At 34.2% G+C, this 23,008-nt stretch overlaps 1 protein-coding gene across 1 annotated transcript in view; it reads right to left on the bottom strand.

Annotated features, from left to right (window-relative positions):
* Sema3d (semaphorin 3D) overlaps nt 1-23,008 on the bottom strand; it is a 182,926-nt gene that overhangs the window by 117,173 nt on the left and 42,745 nt on the right. The window contains exon 2 of the mRNA XM_021190341.2: nt 33-220. Within this exon, the coding sequence (XP_021046000.1) occupies nt 33-183 (151 nt within the window). The 5' untranslated portion in view covers nt 184-220. The remainder of the gene's footprint in view (nt 1-32; nt 221-23,008) is intronic.

Raw genomic sequence — 23,008 nt, 5'->3', positions numbered from 1 at the left:
TGTTGACAACTGTAAGATAATTATGTACTCACCTTTGTAGGTTAGCTTGAGTCGTGGAATATTTTGTTTAGATGTTTCAGTGACAGGAAGAAAGAGCACCATCATGATTAACATCATCCAAGCATGAGAAAGGTGAAGCTCTTGACTTCTGGATCTTTGGTTCTCATCTTTATTAGCATTCATGATGAAAATTTTGTCTTTCAAACACTGTTAGTTCGCCCTTAATAAGCAGAAAAAGAAAAAGAAAACACTACTCAAACACAATGTCTTAGATTCTCCTAGAGTTAGTGAGTTTTCTGAAAAGATAACATGCTCCCAAGGCATCATTCCTCCTTTCGTTTGCTTTGTTTTGAGCAACATGATGCAGAGAAGCTGAATCAGAGCTAAGTAATAAAACTCAAGTTTGTCTTTAGTTGCAGGGATGAATGTACTGGTAGAAATTCAACTATTTTGTTAATGAATAACTTTTTTCTACTTGAGTTGTTTTATTTTTGCTTAAATGCATATCTCTGAGGAACCATGATTTTTTTTTCAAAGCTTGATGAATGTGTTCATAAAGTAAAAATGGTGGTAGAGCTCTATTTGTGACTCATAACAAGCATCAAATAGAAAAGATCCTCAAATGGGAATAGACAAAAGATAATATTTCCCTCTTTCTGGCTTACAAGGCTTTATAGATGTTTAAGTTGGTGAAATTAGACCATGGTACAGAAGTTAGATTCTTAGTATGTCCTATGCTATTGCTGCAGATGAATCTGTTCTACATAGGGCAGGGCTGCACATAAAATTTTGTGGTAAAATAGGAAAATTTATGAATAGACAATTTCACCAGCAACCATCAGGATATTCTTTAAGGTACATAAAAATGTATACACCCATATTTTGAACTAAACCTAAAATTCAAAGTCACAATATGGCATTATTAAACATTTATATCAGATGTATTCAAAATGTGTTCTGTATAATCCAAATATCAATGGAATAAAACTCATTAAATAATTTCACTGTTGAGAAAACAGGTACAGAGTTAAATATCTCTTCTAATGTCATGCCATTAACTAACACATTGATCAAAACAACTGATCAGGCCTTGATCTAGTGGCTGCCTTCTTCATGCCTAAGCATATGGTAGTTTTTGTTAGTTTAGCCTCCACTGATCTTCAAATTCTAATGCAGTCTTTGACTTCTCTTACTTTACCATTAAGGATCATCTGTTTTTCTAGTCAATAGGAAAGATATTGTGAAGTTGGAGTTTAGCAGGTAGCCTTCATATGATGCTTGTTCTTTTAAACTATTAAACAGATAACATAGGTATTTCCTTGTTAATAGCTTCATACAGAGGAAACATGAATCCTATTTTGAGTAGTGGTATTAATGACTGCTTTTTCAGAATAAATATTTCAAGTTTATTTAACTAAAATTGATTATCTTCTCTAGGTGTATCAATGGCTCAGTTTTCTGAGGTGTGTGACATATGTTTGTTCATTGGTTCCGATTTTTGGTGTTTTGGATAGAAGGTCAGGACTGCTTCATGCTAGGAAAGTGTAAGCTAGAGCACAGAACTGATAAAGATTTTCAATATTAAAGTTACTTTAAATTTCAGAAGGTAAAATCCATACCTGGAAATAAAATCATATTAAATCTTAAGGTATATTAATTCATGCATATGTCTGATACGTACTGAGGATTTATTTATTTCAATTTTATGTATGTTTGTGTATGTGTGTGTGTGTGTGTGTGTGTGCAGAAAAGGCTATTTTTGTTGTTGTTGTTGTTGTTGTTGTTGTTCAAGTAACTACAAATAGGAAACTAGAGTCCCAGGTTGGGACAAATACTGGCCACCCCTCCCCCATAGAACAAGGAAAGGTGGCACTATAAACTTTTCCCATCAAAGTGGACCCCCCTCCTCATTCTGCTTCAGCATCCATAGTGCAGGGACTCATCTTTCCGAGTATAGGGTAGTAATTTCTACAAATATTTTTACCATCTACAATGAATAATTTGTATTTTCTCATTTATTTTCATTATCTTCAATATATGTGTAATAATAATACAATTATCCCTTGTATATAATATGTGAATTTATACTTTATGGAGTAATTCATTTAAGTTTATTCATATATTTAATGATATTTTATTTAATGTAACACTTAATACTATTTTATTCACATTCAGTTGATACATCATGAAGATTTTACCCAAGTGAATATAATGTAACAAATAAAAGGTGTGAGGGCTATTCTTGGTTCTCAACTTGACTACATCTTGAATTAACTAAATCCTTGATTGAAACATCTTCTGAGTGGGATTTTTTTTTAATTATTTGAAGTGAGAAGACCTACTTCTAATTCAGATCTTTGACATAAAAAGATAAACCTTTAATCAAGATCTTTTGAGATGGGAAGATCCACCTTTAACGTGTGCCAGACCCTCTGTTGGGAGCCTATGTAAAGGACATGGACAAAGGAAGCTCTCTTTCTGCCTGCTTGCCTTCTCTCTTCCTGGCAAGTCCATTAATTCACTGACATTAGGGCCTCCATCTTTAGTATTCTGGCATATACTGAAGACCAGCTGAGAAATCCAGCCTTGCCAACTGAACAACTGATGAACTTTTGGACCTTCTGTTAATAGATGGCCACTGCAGAATTAACTCGACCACAGCCCACAGCCTGTGGCCATTCCAACAAATCATATATATATGAATATGTGCATAAACATATATGAACATGATATTAGTATATTCATTCTATATGCTCCATCTTTTGCTCTCCGCATAAACTCATTGGGACACATAAGTGACCCCCTCATATCTTTCATAAAAACAGTATTAAATTTTAAGTGATAAATAGACCAGCAGCCATCTTATAATTATACATATATTAATATGACATACTAATAGAATCCTTATTTAAATAATTCATTTGAAATAATTCTAAAAATTAAATGATAGCTTTATTTAATTATTTGTATATATATATATATGTGTGTGTGTATGCATGTGCACACATTTCTATGCATGTGCTTGTGCATATGTGTGTGTGTTTGTGTGTACATGCATGATCACTTGTGAACAAGTACATGTCTCTGAGGAATCCAGATGACAGTCTTTGGAGTTACTCCTCAGGCAATGCCCACCTGAGTTTTGTTTGTTAGTTGTTTGTTGATACAGGGTCTCTCACTGGCCTGCAACCCACTCAGCAAGCTAAGTTGGCTGGCCAGAAAGTCCTCGGGTTTCATCTCCCCTAATATGTTATTTCAAATACAAAGCACCATGTCTGGCATTTTTATTTTAATATTGGTTTTGAGACTTGAACTTGGATCCTCATTATAACAACTAAATCATTTCTGTAGCCCATGTAATTTTTAAAAAGTACTTGTGAAGTATGTTTGCACTATTGCTGTAAATCCCTTCTGTCCTGTAAATCTGTGAATTATCAGATCTGATTTGAATTATATTTTCAACTACCTAATGTCTAATAAAGTCAATCTTACAACATTTAGTTTAAAAATGATGTATGCTTGTCTCATAGATTTACCTCATGTATTCACTGCTTTTGACAATGCTTATCACATGTTTATGTTTGTCTATTTAATCTTAATAGATGTTTCTATTTTAATTATGTGCACCTCTCTCTCTCTTTCACCCCATCTCTCTGTGTGTATGCATATACACGCACACACACACACACACACACACACACACACACACACACACACTCACACCTGAATAGAACCTGCAGAGCCCAAAGGACCCTGGAGATAGAATAACTAATTGTGAGCAACCCCTGTGTGGAAGCTTATAACTGACCTTGGGCTCTCTGCAAGAACAGTGTGCATTGTGAATCGCTGAGCTGTCTCTCCAGGCGCTACTGAATTTACCTGGAAACAGAGTTTTACTATGTAGCCTCTTCTTGTCCCATACTAGGTAGCTAAGATTATTCTTAAACTAGAAGTTGCCCACTTGCCTTTGACTCCTATATTCCTGATCATAGACATGCATCACCACACCTGGGTTAAGTTTTATGTACATTTTAACTCTATTTATATGGCTTGACATGACATTTGCATATATAGATACACTTACATATGTATTTTTTAAAAATACATATATTACATAATATTTACATGATGCATATATTACATAATACTTATATGTTATATAATTTGAGTCACTCCTATCATATGTTATTCTCAGTTTTTTAATGTGAGACAAGATTAAATTCATTCCAGAAGAATTAAAATTTTCTTTCTGTGTTAGTTATATTTTTTTGTTGAGGTAAGCACCACAGTCAAAACTAACTTAGGGAGGGAAACCTTTACGTAGTTGACAGGTTATAGTCCATCATTGAGAGGAGGCTGGGCTCAAGATAAGGACCTAAAGGGAAGAAGGGAAATGGAAACCATAAAGAAAGGCTGTCTGCTGGATTGCTTCAGGTTCACCTTCAGCTAGTTTTCTTATGCAACTCAGGTCTACCAGGTCATGGATGGCATTGTCTACTGCTGCCCATGAGCTTTGCCCTTCTATATCAGTTAGCAGTAAGGAAAACATGCCCACAGGCAAGTTGAATGGAGGCACAGTTCGTATTCTTCTTCTCAGTTGTCTTTATACCAAATTGATGAAAACTAACCTGCACAATGTACAAATAACTAAAATACAACAAAATACTTCTAAAATTGAGGTACAAGAAATGTTATCAAAAGCAGCTTAAGAAAGTAATAGCCTTTTATAAGTAAGTTTAAGATAGACAGGGATTGTACTTCATAAGTAAATTTAAGCTAGACTCATTCGTGAAGGACAGAACAATGATCGAAAATGGTAAGAGAGAATTCAAGAAATTGTGATTTCTGGCTCTGGGTTCTGGAAAGGCTAAGAAAGTGGCAAGATAGCTTTTGGTAGTACATAATCGAGTGGGACTTGATGGAGAGCACACCAAAGAGGAAATGTAACTTTTAGGTTTGTCTCCTGTCATTATGAAACATAATATATGCATCACTTCACTGTCCTTTTTGTTTGCTCAGTAGTGTAGGTCAGTCCTGTTACACCCATCAATGCCTGTCTCATTTCATTCTATAGCTCTTTCACCTTTCTGTATATCTACCTGTGACAAGATTGCTAGTATCTAGTTCCTTCTCACCAGTAGCCTTAGTGTGCAAGCATGCTCCCTACAACCTCTGAAAACGTGAGAGAGTGGAGCAAATAGACTGAATGGATAAAATACCCACTAAATTCAGGATTTCAGAGTTCCTGGACATGTGAAGGACCCCTTTCTTTTGGCCATGTAACAGTGTGTGTAGCAGGGATGTGTGTTTACATACAGAGCATGAAAGAGAACACACCATATGTGCATTTTATTAGCAATAATGACCTCAGTTTGGGACATTTTCTGAAAATTAATGACTAGTTGAGGTTAATGGCCCTTGGCTATGTACTGAGGTAGCTACTCCTCCAACTGGTCATTAATCGCTAAGACATGCCCTGTGCCTCCAACATCGTCTGTTAAAAAGATTGATGCTTTGGTTTCAGTGAACAGTGGCCATAGTGTTTCTCATAAACTCACTCATTCATAATGTTAAATAAGTTAAAAATCAAAGCATTGCATGCTTTACTGCGATGACATTCTGGTAAGTGCCTACACGTGCTGAAACATACCAAAGGGGAGAAATAAAATACATAAAAAGTGTTGGAAATGCTAGAACTTAAAAATGAATATTTTTCTACTACTAAATTCATTTTCTACACACTATTATTCCTGTTCTCTTTTCTTTCCAAAAATTCTTTAATTTCAATATTTGTTCTTTTAATAGATTATATAAATGTTTTGTCAATAACCTCTCTACTAATACATTGATATAGGCTATATTTGTGTGTGTACATGTATGTGAGTGTCCACATATACATAATACATGTGTATAAGTCCTACATCTGGGAGGAATTATGAATAAATAGAAGTAGGTGTGAGTTACCCAAAGTGGGTGGATTTAGTGAATTGCATAGGTTGTACTGCATGCTACTGTCTGTAACAAGCTCGACCTGGAGCCAATTAGCTGCATGTAATTTATTCCAGATGTTCACTGAGACAAATAGCACCCTTGGGTATCTTCAGATGTGGAGCCAATAGGGAGTGTTCTGATTATGAGAGTTTTACACACTGTTCCACTAAATCAGAGATTCTAAAGCACAATCTAACACTCAAGAAGCCCCATGCCATTTCCCCAAGTTACATAAAAAGCACAAAGCTTACTATATGAATGGTAACTCATCAAAATTTTTATTTGAGAAACAAGGTATATAAAAATTTTATGTGAATTTAATTGATGTGACTTATTTACAACATCTTGGTAAAATTGATAAGGCAAGCTGATGAATTGTTAATATTGATTTTTTTAGATAAGGAACAATAATTAACATATACAGTAATTTTTCAGACATGAAGACTTAATACCAAGAACACAGAGATTTAGGAATCAGTCTCAGGTGCACGTGCACGTGCGTGTGTGTGTGTGTGAATGTGTTTGTGTGTTTGTGTGTGTGTGTGTGTGTGTGTGTGTGTGTGTACAAAAGCAACCTTTACATATTTTGGCTCAAATCAGGAGTTAAAAAACTGTAATAACCACAAAGCAAAAGTAGTACCTTTGCTTTTTTATACACATAATACCTTGATACTTTAAAATGATTAAGGCTATCAGTTCACTGACATCGTAACTATAATGGTATCAAGCTGAATTCATTTGAGAAGAACTTTCTTTTAAGTTAAAATATCAATGCATCATTGCCCCCATTACCTTTATCAACATCCTGTTCCTTTCATATAATATCTCTTGCTCACTCTCACATCCTGAGCCTTTATTTATTTATATTTTAAAAATTTTTAAATATATTTTGATCATAATTTTTCTACCCTATTTTCCCTCAAACCAAGAAAACAAATCCAACCACCCCCCAAAATGAGAGGAAACCCCACCAACCCAGATATACATAAAGACTCGACACACACAAAAAAGAGAATTTCAGAGCAATTTTGCTTTTGAACTCAGATGTATAATAAATATTTAATAAAATAATCAGTAACTGAATCCAGGAACTCATAACAAAATCATCCACCATGATTAGGTAGGCTTCATCCCAGTGATGCAAGGATGGTTCAGTATACAAAAATGTCAATGTAATTCACCACATAAATAAAATGAAAGAAAAAAAACAAACAAACACACTCATCTTTTTAAATGCTGAAAAGCATTTAACAAATTCCAGTACCCATTCATGATAGTAGTCATAGTTATATTAAGAAGAACATAGGCTAAACCTACAGCCAGCATCAAATTAATTGGAGAGAAACTTAAAGCAATTCGATTAAATTTAGTAACAGGCTGTTCACTCTTTAAATATCTATTCAATATAGTACTTGAAGCTAGAGAAGTAAGACACCTGAAATAGATAGAGTGGATATAAATTGGAAAAGAAGAACCAAAATATCATTATTTGCAGACTATATAATAATATACATAAGCAATGCCAAATATTCTACCAGGGAACTTGTACAGCTGATTAAGACCTTCAGCAAAGTAGCTGGACACAAGATAAATTCACACAAATCAGTAACCCTCCTATATACAAATGACAACAGGACTGAGAAAGAAATCAAGAAGATAACATCCTCCACAATAGCTACAAACAATATGAAATATCTTGTGGGTAACCTTAACCAAGCAAGTGAAAGACTTGGAAGACAAAAACTCCAATTTTTTTGAAGAAGGAAATTGAAGGAAACTGAGAAGGTGGGAAGCTTTCTCATAATAATTTATTAGTAAAAATTTTAATAAAAGTGGCTATTCTCTCAAGAGTGACTGAAGATTCAATGCAATCCTCATCAAAATTCCAACAAAATTCTTTTCAGACACTAAAAGAACAAAAGTCAATATTATGTTACTAAACAAACAAACAAAAAATGAAACAAAACAAAACAAAACACACAGGATAGCTAAAACTATCCAAATCAATGAAAGAACTTCCAGAGGTATTGCCATCCCTGATTTAATACTCTACTACAAAGATTTAGTCATAAAAATTGCATGTTGTTGGCATAAAACGAAACAGGTTGGTCTGTGGAATTAAAGCAAAGACCCAGAGATAATACACACAACTATGGACATCTGATTTTTTAAAAAGCTAGAAATATATACTGGGATCTTTAACAAATTGTCATGTCCTTTCTGGATGTCTTCTTGTAGAAGAATGCAAATAGATCCATATTTATCACCTTTCAAAAAAACTCAAATGGATCAAATACATCAACATAAAACTAGATTAGTGAATATGATAGCAAAACCAGGGAGTACTCTTGAACCACTTGACACAGGAGAAATCCTCCTGAATAGAACACTGTTAGCTCAAGCACTAGGGAACAACAATAAATTATTGGGACCTTATGAAACTGAAAAGCTTCTATAAGGCAAAGCATACTGTCAACAAGACAAAACAACACCAACTCCACATATGGTAGAAGATAATACCCAAAATACATAAAGAACCCAAGAAAATAAACCAAGTAATTTAATTAAAAATGGCATAAAGATATAAACAGAGAATTCTCAACAGAGGAATCTCAAATGAAACACTTAAAAAAATGGTCAACATCTTAAGCCATCAGAGAAGCATACATCAAAACAACATTGAGATTTCATCTTACAAATGTCAAAATGACTATGATTAATAACACAAGTAACATCTCATGCAAGCCAGGATACAGAACAAGGGAAACACTGCTCTACTGCTTGTAAGAATGCAAACTTGTAATATATTATGTAAATCAATATGATAGTTCCTCATAAAATTGGTAATCAATCTACTGTTAGACCTAGCTATACCATCTTGTGTATATATACTTAAAAATGCTCCATCCTACCACAAAGGCACTTTCACAACTATGTTCATAGTGGCTTTATTCATAATAGCCAGTAAGTAAAATTGAACCAGGTCCCTCAATTAAAAAAATGAATCAAGGAAATGTGATACATTTACCCAATGGAGTATTACTCAGCTGTCAAAAAAGATGACATCATGAAACATTCAGGAAAATGAATGATACTAGAAAAAAATCATCCTGACCAAGGTAACCCAGACCAAAGAAGACCATGATATGTACCTATGTATGAATGAATATTAGATATTAAGTAAGGATAATCATGCTACAATCCACAGACTCAGAGAGGCTAAGTAAAGAAAGGCTCTAGGGGGACATATGGATCTTCCTAGGAAGAAGAATTAGAATAGATTATGTGGGTGAACAAGGGGCAAGTAGGGAAAGGAACAGGAGATATAAGGTCAGTGAAGATGAAGGGACGGAGTATGGGGAGAGATGTCTAGAACTGGTGGAGATGGAGGACACTTGTCGGGCAATATAGAAGCTATAGAAAATCCAGGGTCCTACAAGGGTGATCCTAGTGAAGACTCCTAGTAATGCAGGATACAGAGCCTGACCTTGTCATCTTCTGTAACCAGACTAGACTTTCGGAGGTGGGGCTGGGAGACCAAGTCAATCACAAAACCTTTGACCCACAGTCTGTCCTGCAGCCAGCAAAAAATCATAGGGTCAATGATGGCTCATATCTCATGGGAGTGGCTAACAGCTGACTAGTCTAAATTGTTGCCCAAGCTGGAGAGGCAATCCATGCCTCATTCTTCCTGAATGCCCAGTAACTAACTGGTTAGCTCAGAAACCTCATATAGAACCAAACATGATTGACAAAAAAAAAAAAATCAATGTAATGATTCTTTTTTTTTTAAAATTATTTTATTATTATATCTAAGTACACACTGTTGCTGTCTTCAGACACACCAGAAGAGGGCATCAGATCTCATTGTAGGTGGTTGTGAGCCACCATGTGGTTGCTGGGATTTGAACTCAGGACCTTCGGAAGAGCAGTCAGTGCTCTTAACCACTGAGCCATCACTCCAGCCCCAATGTAATGATTCTTAATGATAATTTGCCATTCTCATAGACTGGCCATCAATTGTCATCAGAGCGGCATCCTCCAGCAAGTGATGGAAGCAGATATATAATCCCACCAACAAACATTAGGCAGGGTTCATGTAACCCCATAGAACTCCATGGAAGATGGAGAGGAATCATTGTAGGAAGCAGAGGGGTCAAGGATACCAGGAGAACATGTTTGGCAAAATCAATTAATTAAGGCTCATAGGAGGTCACAGAGATTAAATCAACAATCCTGGAGCCTACACGGGTCTGTACTAGGTCCTTTGCATATATGTTGTGGGCTTTTTGATTAGGGATTTTGTGAGACTCTTAACAGTGGGTGTGTGTGTGGGGGGGTCTCTGTTTCTTTTGCCTACACTTGGGTCCCTTTTCCTCCTACTGGGTTGTCTCATGCAGTGTTAGTGCCTAGTTTTACTGTATCTTGTTTTTCTGTTTGGTTGATATTCCTTTGGAGGGCTGCTATTTTCTGAAGGGAAATAAAGAAGCAGTCGATCTGGGGGGGAAGGAAAATAGTTGGGGAGCTGGGAGTGAAATGATAGACTGTATGAGAGAAGAATAAAGAAAAATAAATAAAGAAAGATAAATCATGGTGTACAATGATTACACGCCAATTAAAAAGGAGGTGGATGTTTAATGTGACTATAGGTTACAGGTTACCATCATTCCTAATAATATATATCTTTTTCTGTTTGTGTTATGAAAATAATTTTAAATTGAAAATTAAAATAAAAATATCCAAAATATTAAACATACATACATGTGCACATACAAACAGTGAAAATTCTCATATATTAAACACAGACACACAGGAAACCAGAGAAAGAGGGTTCCCAAGCAGTAACCAAAGAAAAATACATATATACACAGACAGACAGACAGACAGACATATACACAGAAGGAGAGAGACAAATGTCAAGTCCATTATATGTAGCTCAACATCTCCTGAATATGAGGCCTGTCCTGGAGTTGATATACCCAGTATCACTCTACAAGAGAAAACTGATTTTATTCTCCCAGCAGGTATAAGTGACACTTATTAACCTTAACCCAAGTGGCTAGGTTTTCATTCATCCATTCTTTCATCTATCCATTCATTTCTTAAAAACAAAAAAATACAAACAAACAAAAAAAACACTATAACAAAGTAAAATGTCATAGGATAAAAATCACTTTAGAGTTGGACAAGACTTCTCTGGGGCCTCTTTAAAATTAATATTGTTACATGTACACAATGCATTTATATGTATGCATAAATATATAAGTACAATCTGCTAAATCCATTTATTGTTGCTTGCATGAATATAATTTCAGGGTTCATCACAAGTTTTGAAAAACAAAAGCTCATCTTGGGGAAAGACTCATTTTCCCTTTCTCAGAAACTATTAGTTGCCTATAGATCTTTGTCTCATGTGGGGTCCTATGAGATTTTCTACATACAACATAACAGTTCTACTGGTATGATCACTTTCAGATCTTGTTTATGCAACCACATAATTGAGGTATCATGACTAAATGTTCCCTGTGATTTGTAGGAGACAACACAATTCATTTTCTGGCTTTAAAATCTGTCCACCCCTCTTCTGCAATATCCTTGGTCCATAGCTATAGAAGTTGTGCTATAGATGAAACAACTGGGGTTGAATACCCTTTGATTATTGGATCTGTGCATTTTAACCCTTTGTGATTTTATATAATCTCCATCTGTCGCAAAGGAGGTTTCTTTGATGAGGGATGACAACTATAATTATCTGTAGATATAAAGTTATGTATTTTTTAGAATGCAGTTTCAAATTAGTCTGAGAAAGTAACTATTAGATTCTCCTCTAAGATCAACAGCACCATTGGCCTGGGTAGTTGGCTAAGTTTCAGTACCAAGCATGGTTTCCCTCCTATTGAGTAGGATTTAAGTCAATTAGACAGCTGTTAGTTACTGCCAAATTATGAGTGCTACTATTGCACCTTCGGGGATACTTTGACATACTGATCCTTGTTGTGATTCATAGATTGCACAACTGGGTAGAAATGTTGATGGCTTCCTAGACATCCAGGAGACTTTCAGGTCAGATTCTGCTCAAATTTTTAAGTCCTATCTCCAAAGAATGTGATGCATTTGGTAATAGGGACTTTCCTTTAACAACTGGAAGGGCAAGCAAGATCAACAGCAATAGTGTATGTTGTTTCTGAAGTCCCATGGTCTCCCACACACTCTAAAAGAGTGTTCTTATGCTCGGTATTGGGGTTTTCCTTAGATAGTCTATAGCTTTTGGTGTTATGTAATTGTAACTAAATACAAAATGATACAAAGTATTCTTGTGGCATCTAGAAAAAATGATGTAAAATTTTTATTTAAAGTTTATTAAAATTTAACTAAGTTATAAATATCTTTATGATAATATACAATGTTTTTTTTCCTACACACCAAATGGACATCACTTCACTAGTAGTTATTCATTTAACTGTGCTAAGTCATCTGTTACTAAAGATACATCATAGTAGTAGTTGCATTTTTATTGTGCAATGGCTTAAACATGGAGCTGTATTTTAAAGGTTACTGGAAGTATATTTTCCTATAAAAACTTGCCCAAGGAAAAGAGCATTGCAGATTACTTCGATTTACATTCCTGAAGCCAACTCCTTGTAATCAGAAATATCTTTGGGGAATAAACATTTTTCGCAATTGAAGTGCTCCGTTTCCATAAGAAAAATAATTCAAATAATTAACTTTATAAACATAGCACTATCTGTAGATAAAAATAGGGAGTAGGTTCTCTGGATTATCAAATAATAATGATGTGACATCATGTACTTGGTAATTGGCAAGCTACAGTATATATATGTAGCTTGTATGTATATATATATTTGATTAAATGTTAACAGAGTTGCAAACATCTTTTACCCAATGCTCTTGAGTATATGAATGTATGTTTCAAACATATGCTGCACATGAACAAAACATACAGAATTATCATAAACAACCTAAGCAGTGTTCTGAGGGATCTTAAAGTCATTTGTAGAGTTTCAAAACCGCCTTCAAATCAGCTTTGAATTTCAGATGTCACAAAATGAAACTATTAATAACCTTGCTGACTCCAACCATCAATATGCAGAGAGTTAGTCTTTCTCAAAAGCATTGTGCTTTAATATTTAGTGTTTATATTTATAGTGATGAGGACGTATGTTCATGGCTTAATCTAAGACTAAAATGCTTCAAATGCTATTGTTACAATACTGTTGTATTTCTAATCGACTATTTTTTTTAGACAAACATTCCAACATAACTTTAAAAATATTTCTGGTTGAAGATGGATCTCTAAGATTTAGTTATTCATAACAGAAATCTGCCTTATACTCCAGGTTAGTTACCAGAATTCAAAATTTCCAAAACTCTGACCCAGTCAATATCCCTTCATTAGCTTGGCTCTGAGAGTGAATTCTAAATTTCTAAAATTTCTAAAACAAAGTTTCAAATTTTAAAAATATCCTGACATCGTATGTCTTATTCTTTAACCTAATATGATGGTATTACCAAATTCTTCTTAACTAATCATTTTGAGTATTCCTACCAGGTTATGCTGTGTCACGTTTCTGGGCCACGTCAGACACAGAGATGCAGAGTGTTGGAGTGGTCATTCAAAGGCTTGTGTGCCTCCTTTATGTCTCTGGGTAGGAACTTAACCTTAGGTGCCTGCTACCCTTGAAATTGTGGACTATCAGAGTTCTTAATGCATTTATTATGAGTATGAAGTATCCATGGCAAAAATCAATGCACATCATTGTAAGTAAGTCATATACTAGTGTTATTTAGAACGGTCACATTCAAGTTATGTTAATTTTCATTGAAAATTTATTTGAGAATAAAACAACTTAAGCTTAAAATAATTAATAATGATATCCAAATATACTTAAAACTCATAGGCTTTAAATTATAACTGTCAAAAAAAACCACTAGATGACATCCAACACTATGAACTCAAATAGAAAACAATATTTTTACAATATCAATTATAATCACTTTTGTAAAAACTTATAGAAGAAAAGGTTGAATAATCATGTTGAATAAAATTTAATATTTAATATTTCTACATTTGTGTAACAATAAAACAATTAAGTTTTTCTTTGTCTTGGAATACGGGGTATTAAAAGAAGGGGTTTTAAACTATCTGATTTGCTCTGTGAAATTCAAGGAAATAAGTAGCCTGAGGTATAGCCAAAGCCCAGTAATAACATCTTCTGTAAAATTCAATTTGTTTTGTGCAAGGGATCCCTTCCATAAGCCAGCGTCTACCCTTAACCTTAACTTATAAAATCAATGCATGTTTGTCTCATGAACACTTATTAGAAGTCATTGTTTTCAGTTTTCCTTAAGTAAATCACTAATGTTCTTAGAGTCTCTATTCACTATATTTTATTGGTTGCTTACTCTTTCAACATATGTATAGAATTATTTTGTATAGTCAATTAAAATATTTTTCTGACAATAAAGCATTTTTAAAACAGCTAACATCTTTGTTGAGTGTTATTCTGAGATCAAATCTAGGCTCAATACTCTTGCTAGAGAATGCTTTACCACTAACCTTAACATCTACTTCCCCAAATCAAGTTTTGGTAAATATTTTATTTACAGTTTTAATGTTGTCGCTGTTTGTTTTTGTTTGTTTTTGCTTGTTTGTTTCACTGGCCAAGTGTATTTGGAAATCCACACTCGTTTAAATTAAGTAAGGCAAACTTCAATGACATCTTATATTGAAGAAAAAGAACTCTAATATACAGGGGTACAAAATAATGTTTTCATAGAATCCACAATTAGAGAAGACATGATATTTGCTTTTCTGAATCTGACATTTTTCCTCTTAAAAATTGATTGCTGATCACATTATTTTTCCAAAAAAAAAAAAGGTACAAATTCATTTCTTGTCACAAAATTAAATTCCACTGTGTACAGAAACCACATTTTATTATTCAGTAATTCTGATTCTGAGACTTAGCTGTAGCACCTAGTGCAGTGATAAACACGGCAGCTCTTTGTGATGGGTTCACTTACATTACTTAATGTATACACTGAGGTGTGGCTTAAGTAGGTCATATAGTACTGTTTTTAGTGTTTTCAGCAATCTGAGTACTGGTTGGAACCATTTCCATTCCCACGGTATAAGAATTATCCTTCCCTACATTCTCAACAGCATTATTGTTATTTATTTTTCTAATGAGAGCCATTCTGACTTGAGTGAGATAGAGCCCTTGTATAGTTTTTATTTGCATTTCTCAGATGGCTAGGGATATTAAATAATAAAAATATTTTGATAACATTTACAACTTTTCAGATCTGTTCACTTTCCAAATTTTATTGTAACAGTTTTAAAAATGAATGGATAACATAACAAAATTTTAAGGCTTTTTTATTTCCAGATTCCAAGAGTTACATCATTTCTTATACCGTCATAATATATCTGCTATATATCCTCTAATATGGAATATTAAACCCACTTACTAAATTCCTCTTATTTATGTCTAAGTATCAAATGTTCCTGTAGCATGGACCTTCAAACTACAGAATTCAGCTAGTAAAAATTATTAATTGATAAAATGAAACTATCAAAGTATTGTATCATTTTAAGTTACATTACTGTAGAATAAATACTAACATGGGGTTAATGAAAGTTTTAAATTTATATATATAAAAATTTAAAACTATATATATATATATATATATATATATATATATATATATATATAAAACAACTTTTTGTTTTAAAATATAACTCTAATAGTATATTTTTCCAGAAACAGCATTGAATATGCTGATCTTCAATATTGAATCACAATATTCATTTTCTTGTAGGGCATTCTGAATTAATGGAGAGTATTTCTTCAAGCAAAGTACCAACAAAGCTGAAGCAGAAGGACAGTGAGGTCCAAGACAGTCTAGCGTCTTGACAAGACGTCTTGACAACTGGATGTAAAAGCCCAGCATAGATTTCCCTGTTTCCAACAAGATCTTGAGTTAGGATAAGCAAGCGGCTCTAGGGATGAGCATACAGTTCTGAGTGAGGTTCAGGTCTCCATTTTTGAAATATTTTCTTTTCTATTCACGAGTTTATAATCATTTTTTATTACGTGGTCCCTTATGTGGAATTAAAGCAGTAATTAGATCTGGATTTTAAAATGTGGTAGAACTGAGTTTAGCAATTAGTCTTTTAAAAGTCTTCAATAAATTAAACCCTTTTATTTTTGCTGTGATTTAATATAACTACAGTAAAGTTCTTGTGTCTTCTACGGGTGCAGGTTGCCAGCTAAGAACTGAGTCCGTGGTCGTCTAGCTTTCTTGTATAAAACCTGTTTTGATGCTTACAGGCCTTCCCCTTTAATAGACTGTGCTTAAGGTCTCTAAATTCAAGCTCTTTATTTAGAAAGGTGAATCATCAGCTCTTATTAAATGTGAGAGTGATAAAAATAAAGTGAGATATTTCATCCCGTTTCTGGCACATAGCTTGCAATATTAGCCTAAAGCACCTCTACTTTTTACCCAGACTATAATAGTAACTATTTTTCTAAAGGTACTAAGAGGCAATGAAATGTAAGAGGAAGACTGGAAACTCCCATGTTCGCCTTTCATGCACACAAATGTCTTTGTATAATTTGGCATTAAAACCCTTGCTCTCCTCCTACATTATAAAACTATTTCCAATTCACAATGAGATAAGATCCCTATTGCATTAATAGACAGACACCCATTTTCTCTCAACTTCTTATTTCTAGGACCTATAGGTACTGCCAAAATTAAATCCTAACATAAAGAACACACTTAATGGCTTTATGCCATGTGAAAGTTAGAAAATTAGACAAAGAATAGCAAAGGCAAAAGAAATATTTAAAATATGTTTAACTTGGGGTTACTAAATATCTTTGAACAAAATGTCTTTGGAAAAGTTTTAGTGCTCATAACATTTAGGAGCTGTTGCAGCAGGAAGCCAGCCTGAAGGTTCTTCTGGAGGTTATTTGGACATTATAATGGTGGAAGAGACAGATACAAACTTATACTTCAGCTTTAATTATAACTGTTCTACAGTGATCTAGGTTTATAGAAAACACCGAGTTTTCAAAATCAGTTTTAAATATCTTTCCAAATGATATTTTGGCCACTTTCTCTCTTTCCCAAATTTTATTTTTATAACTTATGGAAATTTTATAATCTCCATTACAGACATATTCCTTATTTCTTAAATAACATTTTATTTCTGTGTGTGTGTGTGTGTGTGTGTGTGTGTGTGTGTGTGATCCACATGTGTCAGCATACATGTGTGGAGGTCAGAGGAGCACTTGCATAAGTTAGTTCTCTCCTTCTACCTTGTGATTCTCAGGGATGTAACTCTAGCCATCAGATTTGCTGGCAAGTGTGTTAGCCTTTGATCCATCTCAGCAACCCACATACATTAGAATTAGAACCTATGCATACCAATCATCACAGATGACTGAATTCCAAAACCCAGCAAAGAGCTGGGCATGTGCTCATAATGCAGCCAGTCTCTTCTTATTTACTTCATCAGATTACTACTATGATCCATGGTGGGGAAGATGTGAATATCCTATACATCACAAAGATCTAAAAACCTTACAGCCCTGAGTTCATTAAATAGGAACTGTAAAGAAATGTTCTGTGATCCATCTTTCTCTCTGTGTCTCTCTGTGTGTCTCTGCCTGTCTCTCTTTCTCTCTCTCTCTCTCTCTCTCTCTGTCTCTCTGTGTGTATGTGTGTGTGTGCATATGAACATGCATGAAGAACATTCTGAGTATCCTTATTTGTTTCCAGAAGAATATTTTACAATTGTTCTTTTTATTTTTCTCTTCCTTTTCTTTTTTGGCATCACTTGGGTATGTCTCGAAAGATTTCTTTATGCAGAAAAGGGCCGTAAAAGAGTCAAACAATTTGGCCTTTAAAGTCAGGTAGTTTTGAATTCTAGATTTATCCACTTCCTGATTTCTTTGAAATTTAAGAATAACAATTTTGCTATGAAATATAAAATGAACATTCAAGTGTAGCCAAATAAGACATTGATTCATCTGTATTGTACATTGACAAACCTTCCTCTCCTTAGCTGCGGGACCCACTAAGGCATCTGACTAGTGTTTGTCATTTACATTCAGAAAACTCTCATGCAACTTTGGTTACAGTTCTTTATTTAATGTTAGCATTATTTCAGTGACAATTTTATACTAGGCAATTCTATTTGACTGAAGCTGTTTACAGTTGTCTTTCTATTGTTTCTCTTCTTTTCATTTGTTATTTGTATCTAAGAGAGAAAACATAACACTGAATGTAGGAACATAGGAAGAAAGCATAGCCGTGTTTGGGAACTACTCATCAAGCTTACAAGCTGTGTCTTTACTGCCCACTCCTGTCACAGTCACAAAGAAGACATATTCTGAATAAACCCACATCCAGATTTAAAAGGGGATGGGAGAACAGTGTCTACGTGGTAAAATATGCAAGCAATTTAGAGGAAAAACTAAGTGATATAGAGATTATTGCTGTCTTGGGCAAGAAGGAATGTGAAGCTCGACTGTAATAGTATGTGCAGGCATCATTTGGAATGTGAAAAAAATCAACAAATACTTGATTATAAAATAATGAACAAATGTTATGCTCTTATCCTTCACACACCAATAAGTCAGACTTAGACATCTTTCAATAATACTGCTATTCTCTAGTACCTTGTAAACTTAAAACTTCTCAAATAGACCCTCAAGGTACATTCTGGCTTAGAGTTGACCTTCAGGGACTGTGATAATATCTGTATGTAGGAATCACGGAACTTGGGTTTTCAAAATTGTTGCATGTGATTCATTTAAAACAAGTTTATTTCAATAAAAATATTATTTATGTCAATGTACCAATCAATTACTATACTGAAAATGTATAAACTAACAATTTTAGGGAACTTTAAAATCTTTAACTTGCATTTTATAATCATACAAGTTTGGGGTAATCATGCCACATATTTTATTTCAAATGTGATGAAAAAAAATCATTCTGGATGAAAAGCAGGTGTTGCTCTAACTAATTTCTATTATTATACAACTCCACCATGTTACCATATGACTTTTGACTATATCATAGGTTCTCTGGTGCAATTATATTAAAGACAGTAAGAGAGTACAAGTGAAATGATCATTACAAGTCAAAGACCTGACTATAAGCCTGACTTTAATGCATATGAAGCATATGAATTTGGAGAATGTCATTTGCCATTTACTGTTGGGGAGCTTCTATATAAATGAGTTATACAGATATATATCATTGACATCACATAGCAAGGAATATATATATATATATATATATATATATATATATATATATATTGTTTAATGATTAACTGATAATAGCATACTGATTTTATTCAGTGATAAAATTCCCAAGTCAGCTTTGCTCTCTTTAGGATAGATGTTACTGGAACATATTAAGTAGAGTGACTTACAGAAAACCTACTTCAGATTTATTATAAATTGTCTCTGTTAAAAAAGCAACTCATAATCATGCATGTCATACACACCATAGGAAGAATGGTGGTGGTGAGGGAAAGTAAGTTATTTATCGAAGCTGTCACTTTTAATCATGAACACAGCATGCTCTCACTGATTCCATGTTCAAGGTTAGACCTGTGGCTGAGATTTGCTCTCTCGGAGTATCAGAGTTACTGCAACTGATATTCTGGACTGTGCCTATATTTGTGAATCCAAGGAGTGCTTACTATTTCCAGATATTTGAAGTGTTTTCTTTCCAAATGGCATTTCTCATTTGAAATACAAACTCGACTTGAAATCCAAGTTTTTTTCTCTAACTACATAAATTGCTTTCTCTCTGTTCTTCAACATGCACTCCTTGTTCCAGACAAAATGGTCAGTGAGCGTATGCCATCCAAACCATGTTCATTTCTTCTCCCCATGGGTGATGTTCTGCCCTCCCTCATCCAAGCTCATCCAAAAAGCTTTTCTGGATACAGTTCAGGTCAAGTGACTGATTCACTCTTTGCCGAGACAACCAGAGTGGCTTCCTCTTTACTACATTGGTTTAGGAAATTTCTCATAAATTATCTTCAACTTTTGATACTTTTCTCCATGATTTCTCAAGTTTTACTTTCCTACATACATGTTTCATGTACATCGATTTGGAATTTGGAACTTTTCCCCAGGTGAACAGCATATGACATGATATTATTTCCCTATGCTGGACAGTGGCAGCGAACATCAGCTCCCTGTCCCCCACTAATTGCAGAGCTAATCAAGCAATGAACTGCCTCGAGCTATGTTGCTAAGCTATGGTACTGGGATATTAGGCAGATTAACACACAAAATACATTTCAACTTATAATCCTCTTAGTTAAAACATAGACTTTCGGGCCTTACTAGATCATAAATAAAGCTGTATATAGCTCAACTTTTTTTCTATTTTAGGGTTAGTTTTGACAACTGTGCTTAGCTAACAACTTCCAAGCCCAATTGATTCCTTTTCAAAATGTTTTAAATTATTTGTGTGTGTGCGTGTGTGTGTGTGTGTGTGTGTGCGCGCGCGTGCGTGTGTGTGTGTTTCCAGATTCTCTCCTCGTCCTTATCCACCCAACTTTTCTTTTCTCAATATAAGAAAACATAACAGCACAACAAAACCCACCAAAGCCAAGAAAATCTAATAACTCTCATGCCTGTATACATACCAAAATAAAGCAAGTCCCCCCAAACAATAGCCAAATAATAGCACACAAAACACTGTGGAGTCCACTCTATCTTGTTAACATCTTCTGAACATGAGTCCTGCCCTTAAGTGGTTAATATATTCAGGATGACTCCATTGTAGAACTATGATTTTCCATCTCCCAGTAGATATAAGTAATAATTCATCTGTTAACCTTTAGCCTTGGAAATAGGTTTTTGTTTATTAATTTACACATTTAAAACTATTACTAAATAAAATATAATTAGATAATTAGATAAAACAGAAACTATCACATTGAATTTGGATAAGAAATCAACAACAACTAAAATTGAATAAAACAAAGTTCCAGAGCAGGCACAAGAATAAGAGACCTACTTGTTTACACTGGAATTCCATAGAAATGATAAATGGGAATCCATAATTCACATTTAGGCACCTTTAAAATAACTAAAATGATTAGATGATGTCTGGACATCAAAACTGTACATTCTCTTTTATTTACTGTAAATAGCTCATCGAGGATTACTAGGTTTAAAAAAATTCTTAATTAATATATAGAATATAAATCACCAAATACTAAAATGGGGATGTAACAAACATCCATTTTTCTGACCCATTAAAGACTAAATAAATAACTTTTGATGAAATAGAAGAATATAAAAAATTGCTTTTTAAAAAAATCTATAATTACCTGATAACATCAAAATTTGTTAAAAAGAAATTGACAAATAATAATAATTGATGATGAGAAGGAATTGATGTGACAGGTTTTGCTTTATGATTAATAGAATATATTGTGAAATTGATGAAAAACATCATGGTTTTCAAGTGTCTGAGCACAGCTGAAAACATTCTTTACTTCATCTTACCTATTTCTTTAACATGTTTAGCTACCAACCTGATATTGCACGTGTGTGTGTGTGTGTGTGTGTGTGTGTGTGTGTGTGTGTGTGTGCCCATGTACATACACGTGTGCATTCACAAATCTAAGTGTTGTGAGGACTGCAGTTAACACTTTCCTAAACTAAGTTGCTTGTATCCATTCTAACTTGACCCTCATTCAAGACGCCTGTGAAAAGAACTAGGTACCTATGAATAATCTGTGGAAATGATATATTCACTGATCCACCATGCTCCCTGGGCAATGTGTATTCCTTTGCACCTCTTTTGAGCTCTGTATTTAAAGGTGTTCTGAATAATAAACAAAAATGAGCATTCTCTTATTAGTTGTCTTTAAATTGTGTATACTTTTTGTACCTCTTTCCTTCTTTTAAAAGTACAGTAAAAATATTAAAGATACAGGATGAAAACAAATACTGTTGTATTTGGGTCTACAGAGTCTGCCAAAGGCCAGGTGTTAAAGTGTTAGTCTGCATCTGTGTTGCATTTGGTAGGTGATGTAGCTCTGAGTAAATACAGTCTATCTGAAGGGAGTTAGGTCCCTGGGAACATACTCTAAAGAGAATAGGAGACTCCAGATCCTCTTATTCTACCGCTTTCAGGCTGCCATTAGGTAAGGAGATCTGCTGAGCAAGGCCACCATGTGCTGTTCCTCTGTAGGTCCCCAAACATCTGAGCCAACTAACCATGAACTGAAATCGGAAACTCTGAGCCAAAGTAAACCTTTACATCTTTTAATTGGATTTTCTCAGGTATTCTATAACAGGAAGGCGGCAGGCACCCTTACACAAATATTTGTCTTACAATTATTAGAATGTAGAGTTTCAATGCCTTTCATTTGATCAGAGAATACGATTTAGCACATTAGATTAATCTTTACAAACTCTGATCCCTATTGACCAAATATATTTCAACACCACCTAATAAAGTGTTTTGTTTTTCCCTTACCTTCTGCCTTTAACAGGCAAGTTCGCCAATAGCATTGTTAATAATAGTGCTATAGGTAAAATTCTAAGTAAGGAGTGGATAACAAGTGTGAATAAAAAATTCTGATAATGATAATCAGCTCAGAGCTGATTAAAAGTTCAGAAACCAAGGGTACATGTGCAGAACACAGATGCATTTCATAACTGCTATTTTTAAAATCTAGGAGCATGATGATCGAAGCTCGATTCTGTATAGAATTCCATATAGAAGAATGTGACAAAGTTGCTTTGTAGTCACCGCCACTTATCTGACCTTTGTAAACTGTTGAATTCCTTAGGAAATATTCAATCTAATAAGGTGATCCTTTTAGAATTCATGCTATGGAATTATTTTAAACTATGTCCTGAACAAAAATATAACCAAATTACTTATGAGGGTAAATCACGTGCTGTGGATTACAGAAAGCAAAACATGTTGCTTA

The sequence above is a fragment of the Mus pahari genome, chromosome 2, assembly GCF_900095145.1.
Source record: "Mus pahari chromosome 2, PAHARI_EIJ_v1.1, whole genome shotgun sequence".
In the NCBI taxonomy this organism is placed as follows: domain Eukaryota; kingdom Metazoa; phylum Chordata; class Mammalia; order Rodentia; family Muridae; genus Mus; species Mus pahari.
This window is presented reverse-complemented; position numbering and strand designations above follow the sequence as displayed.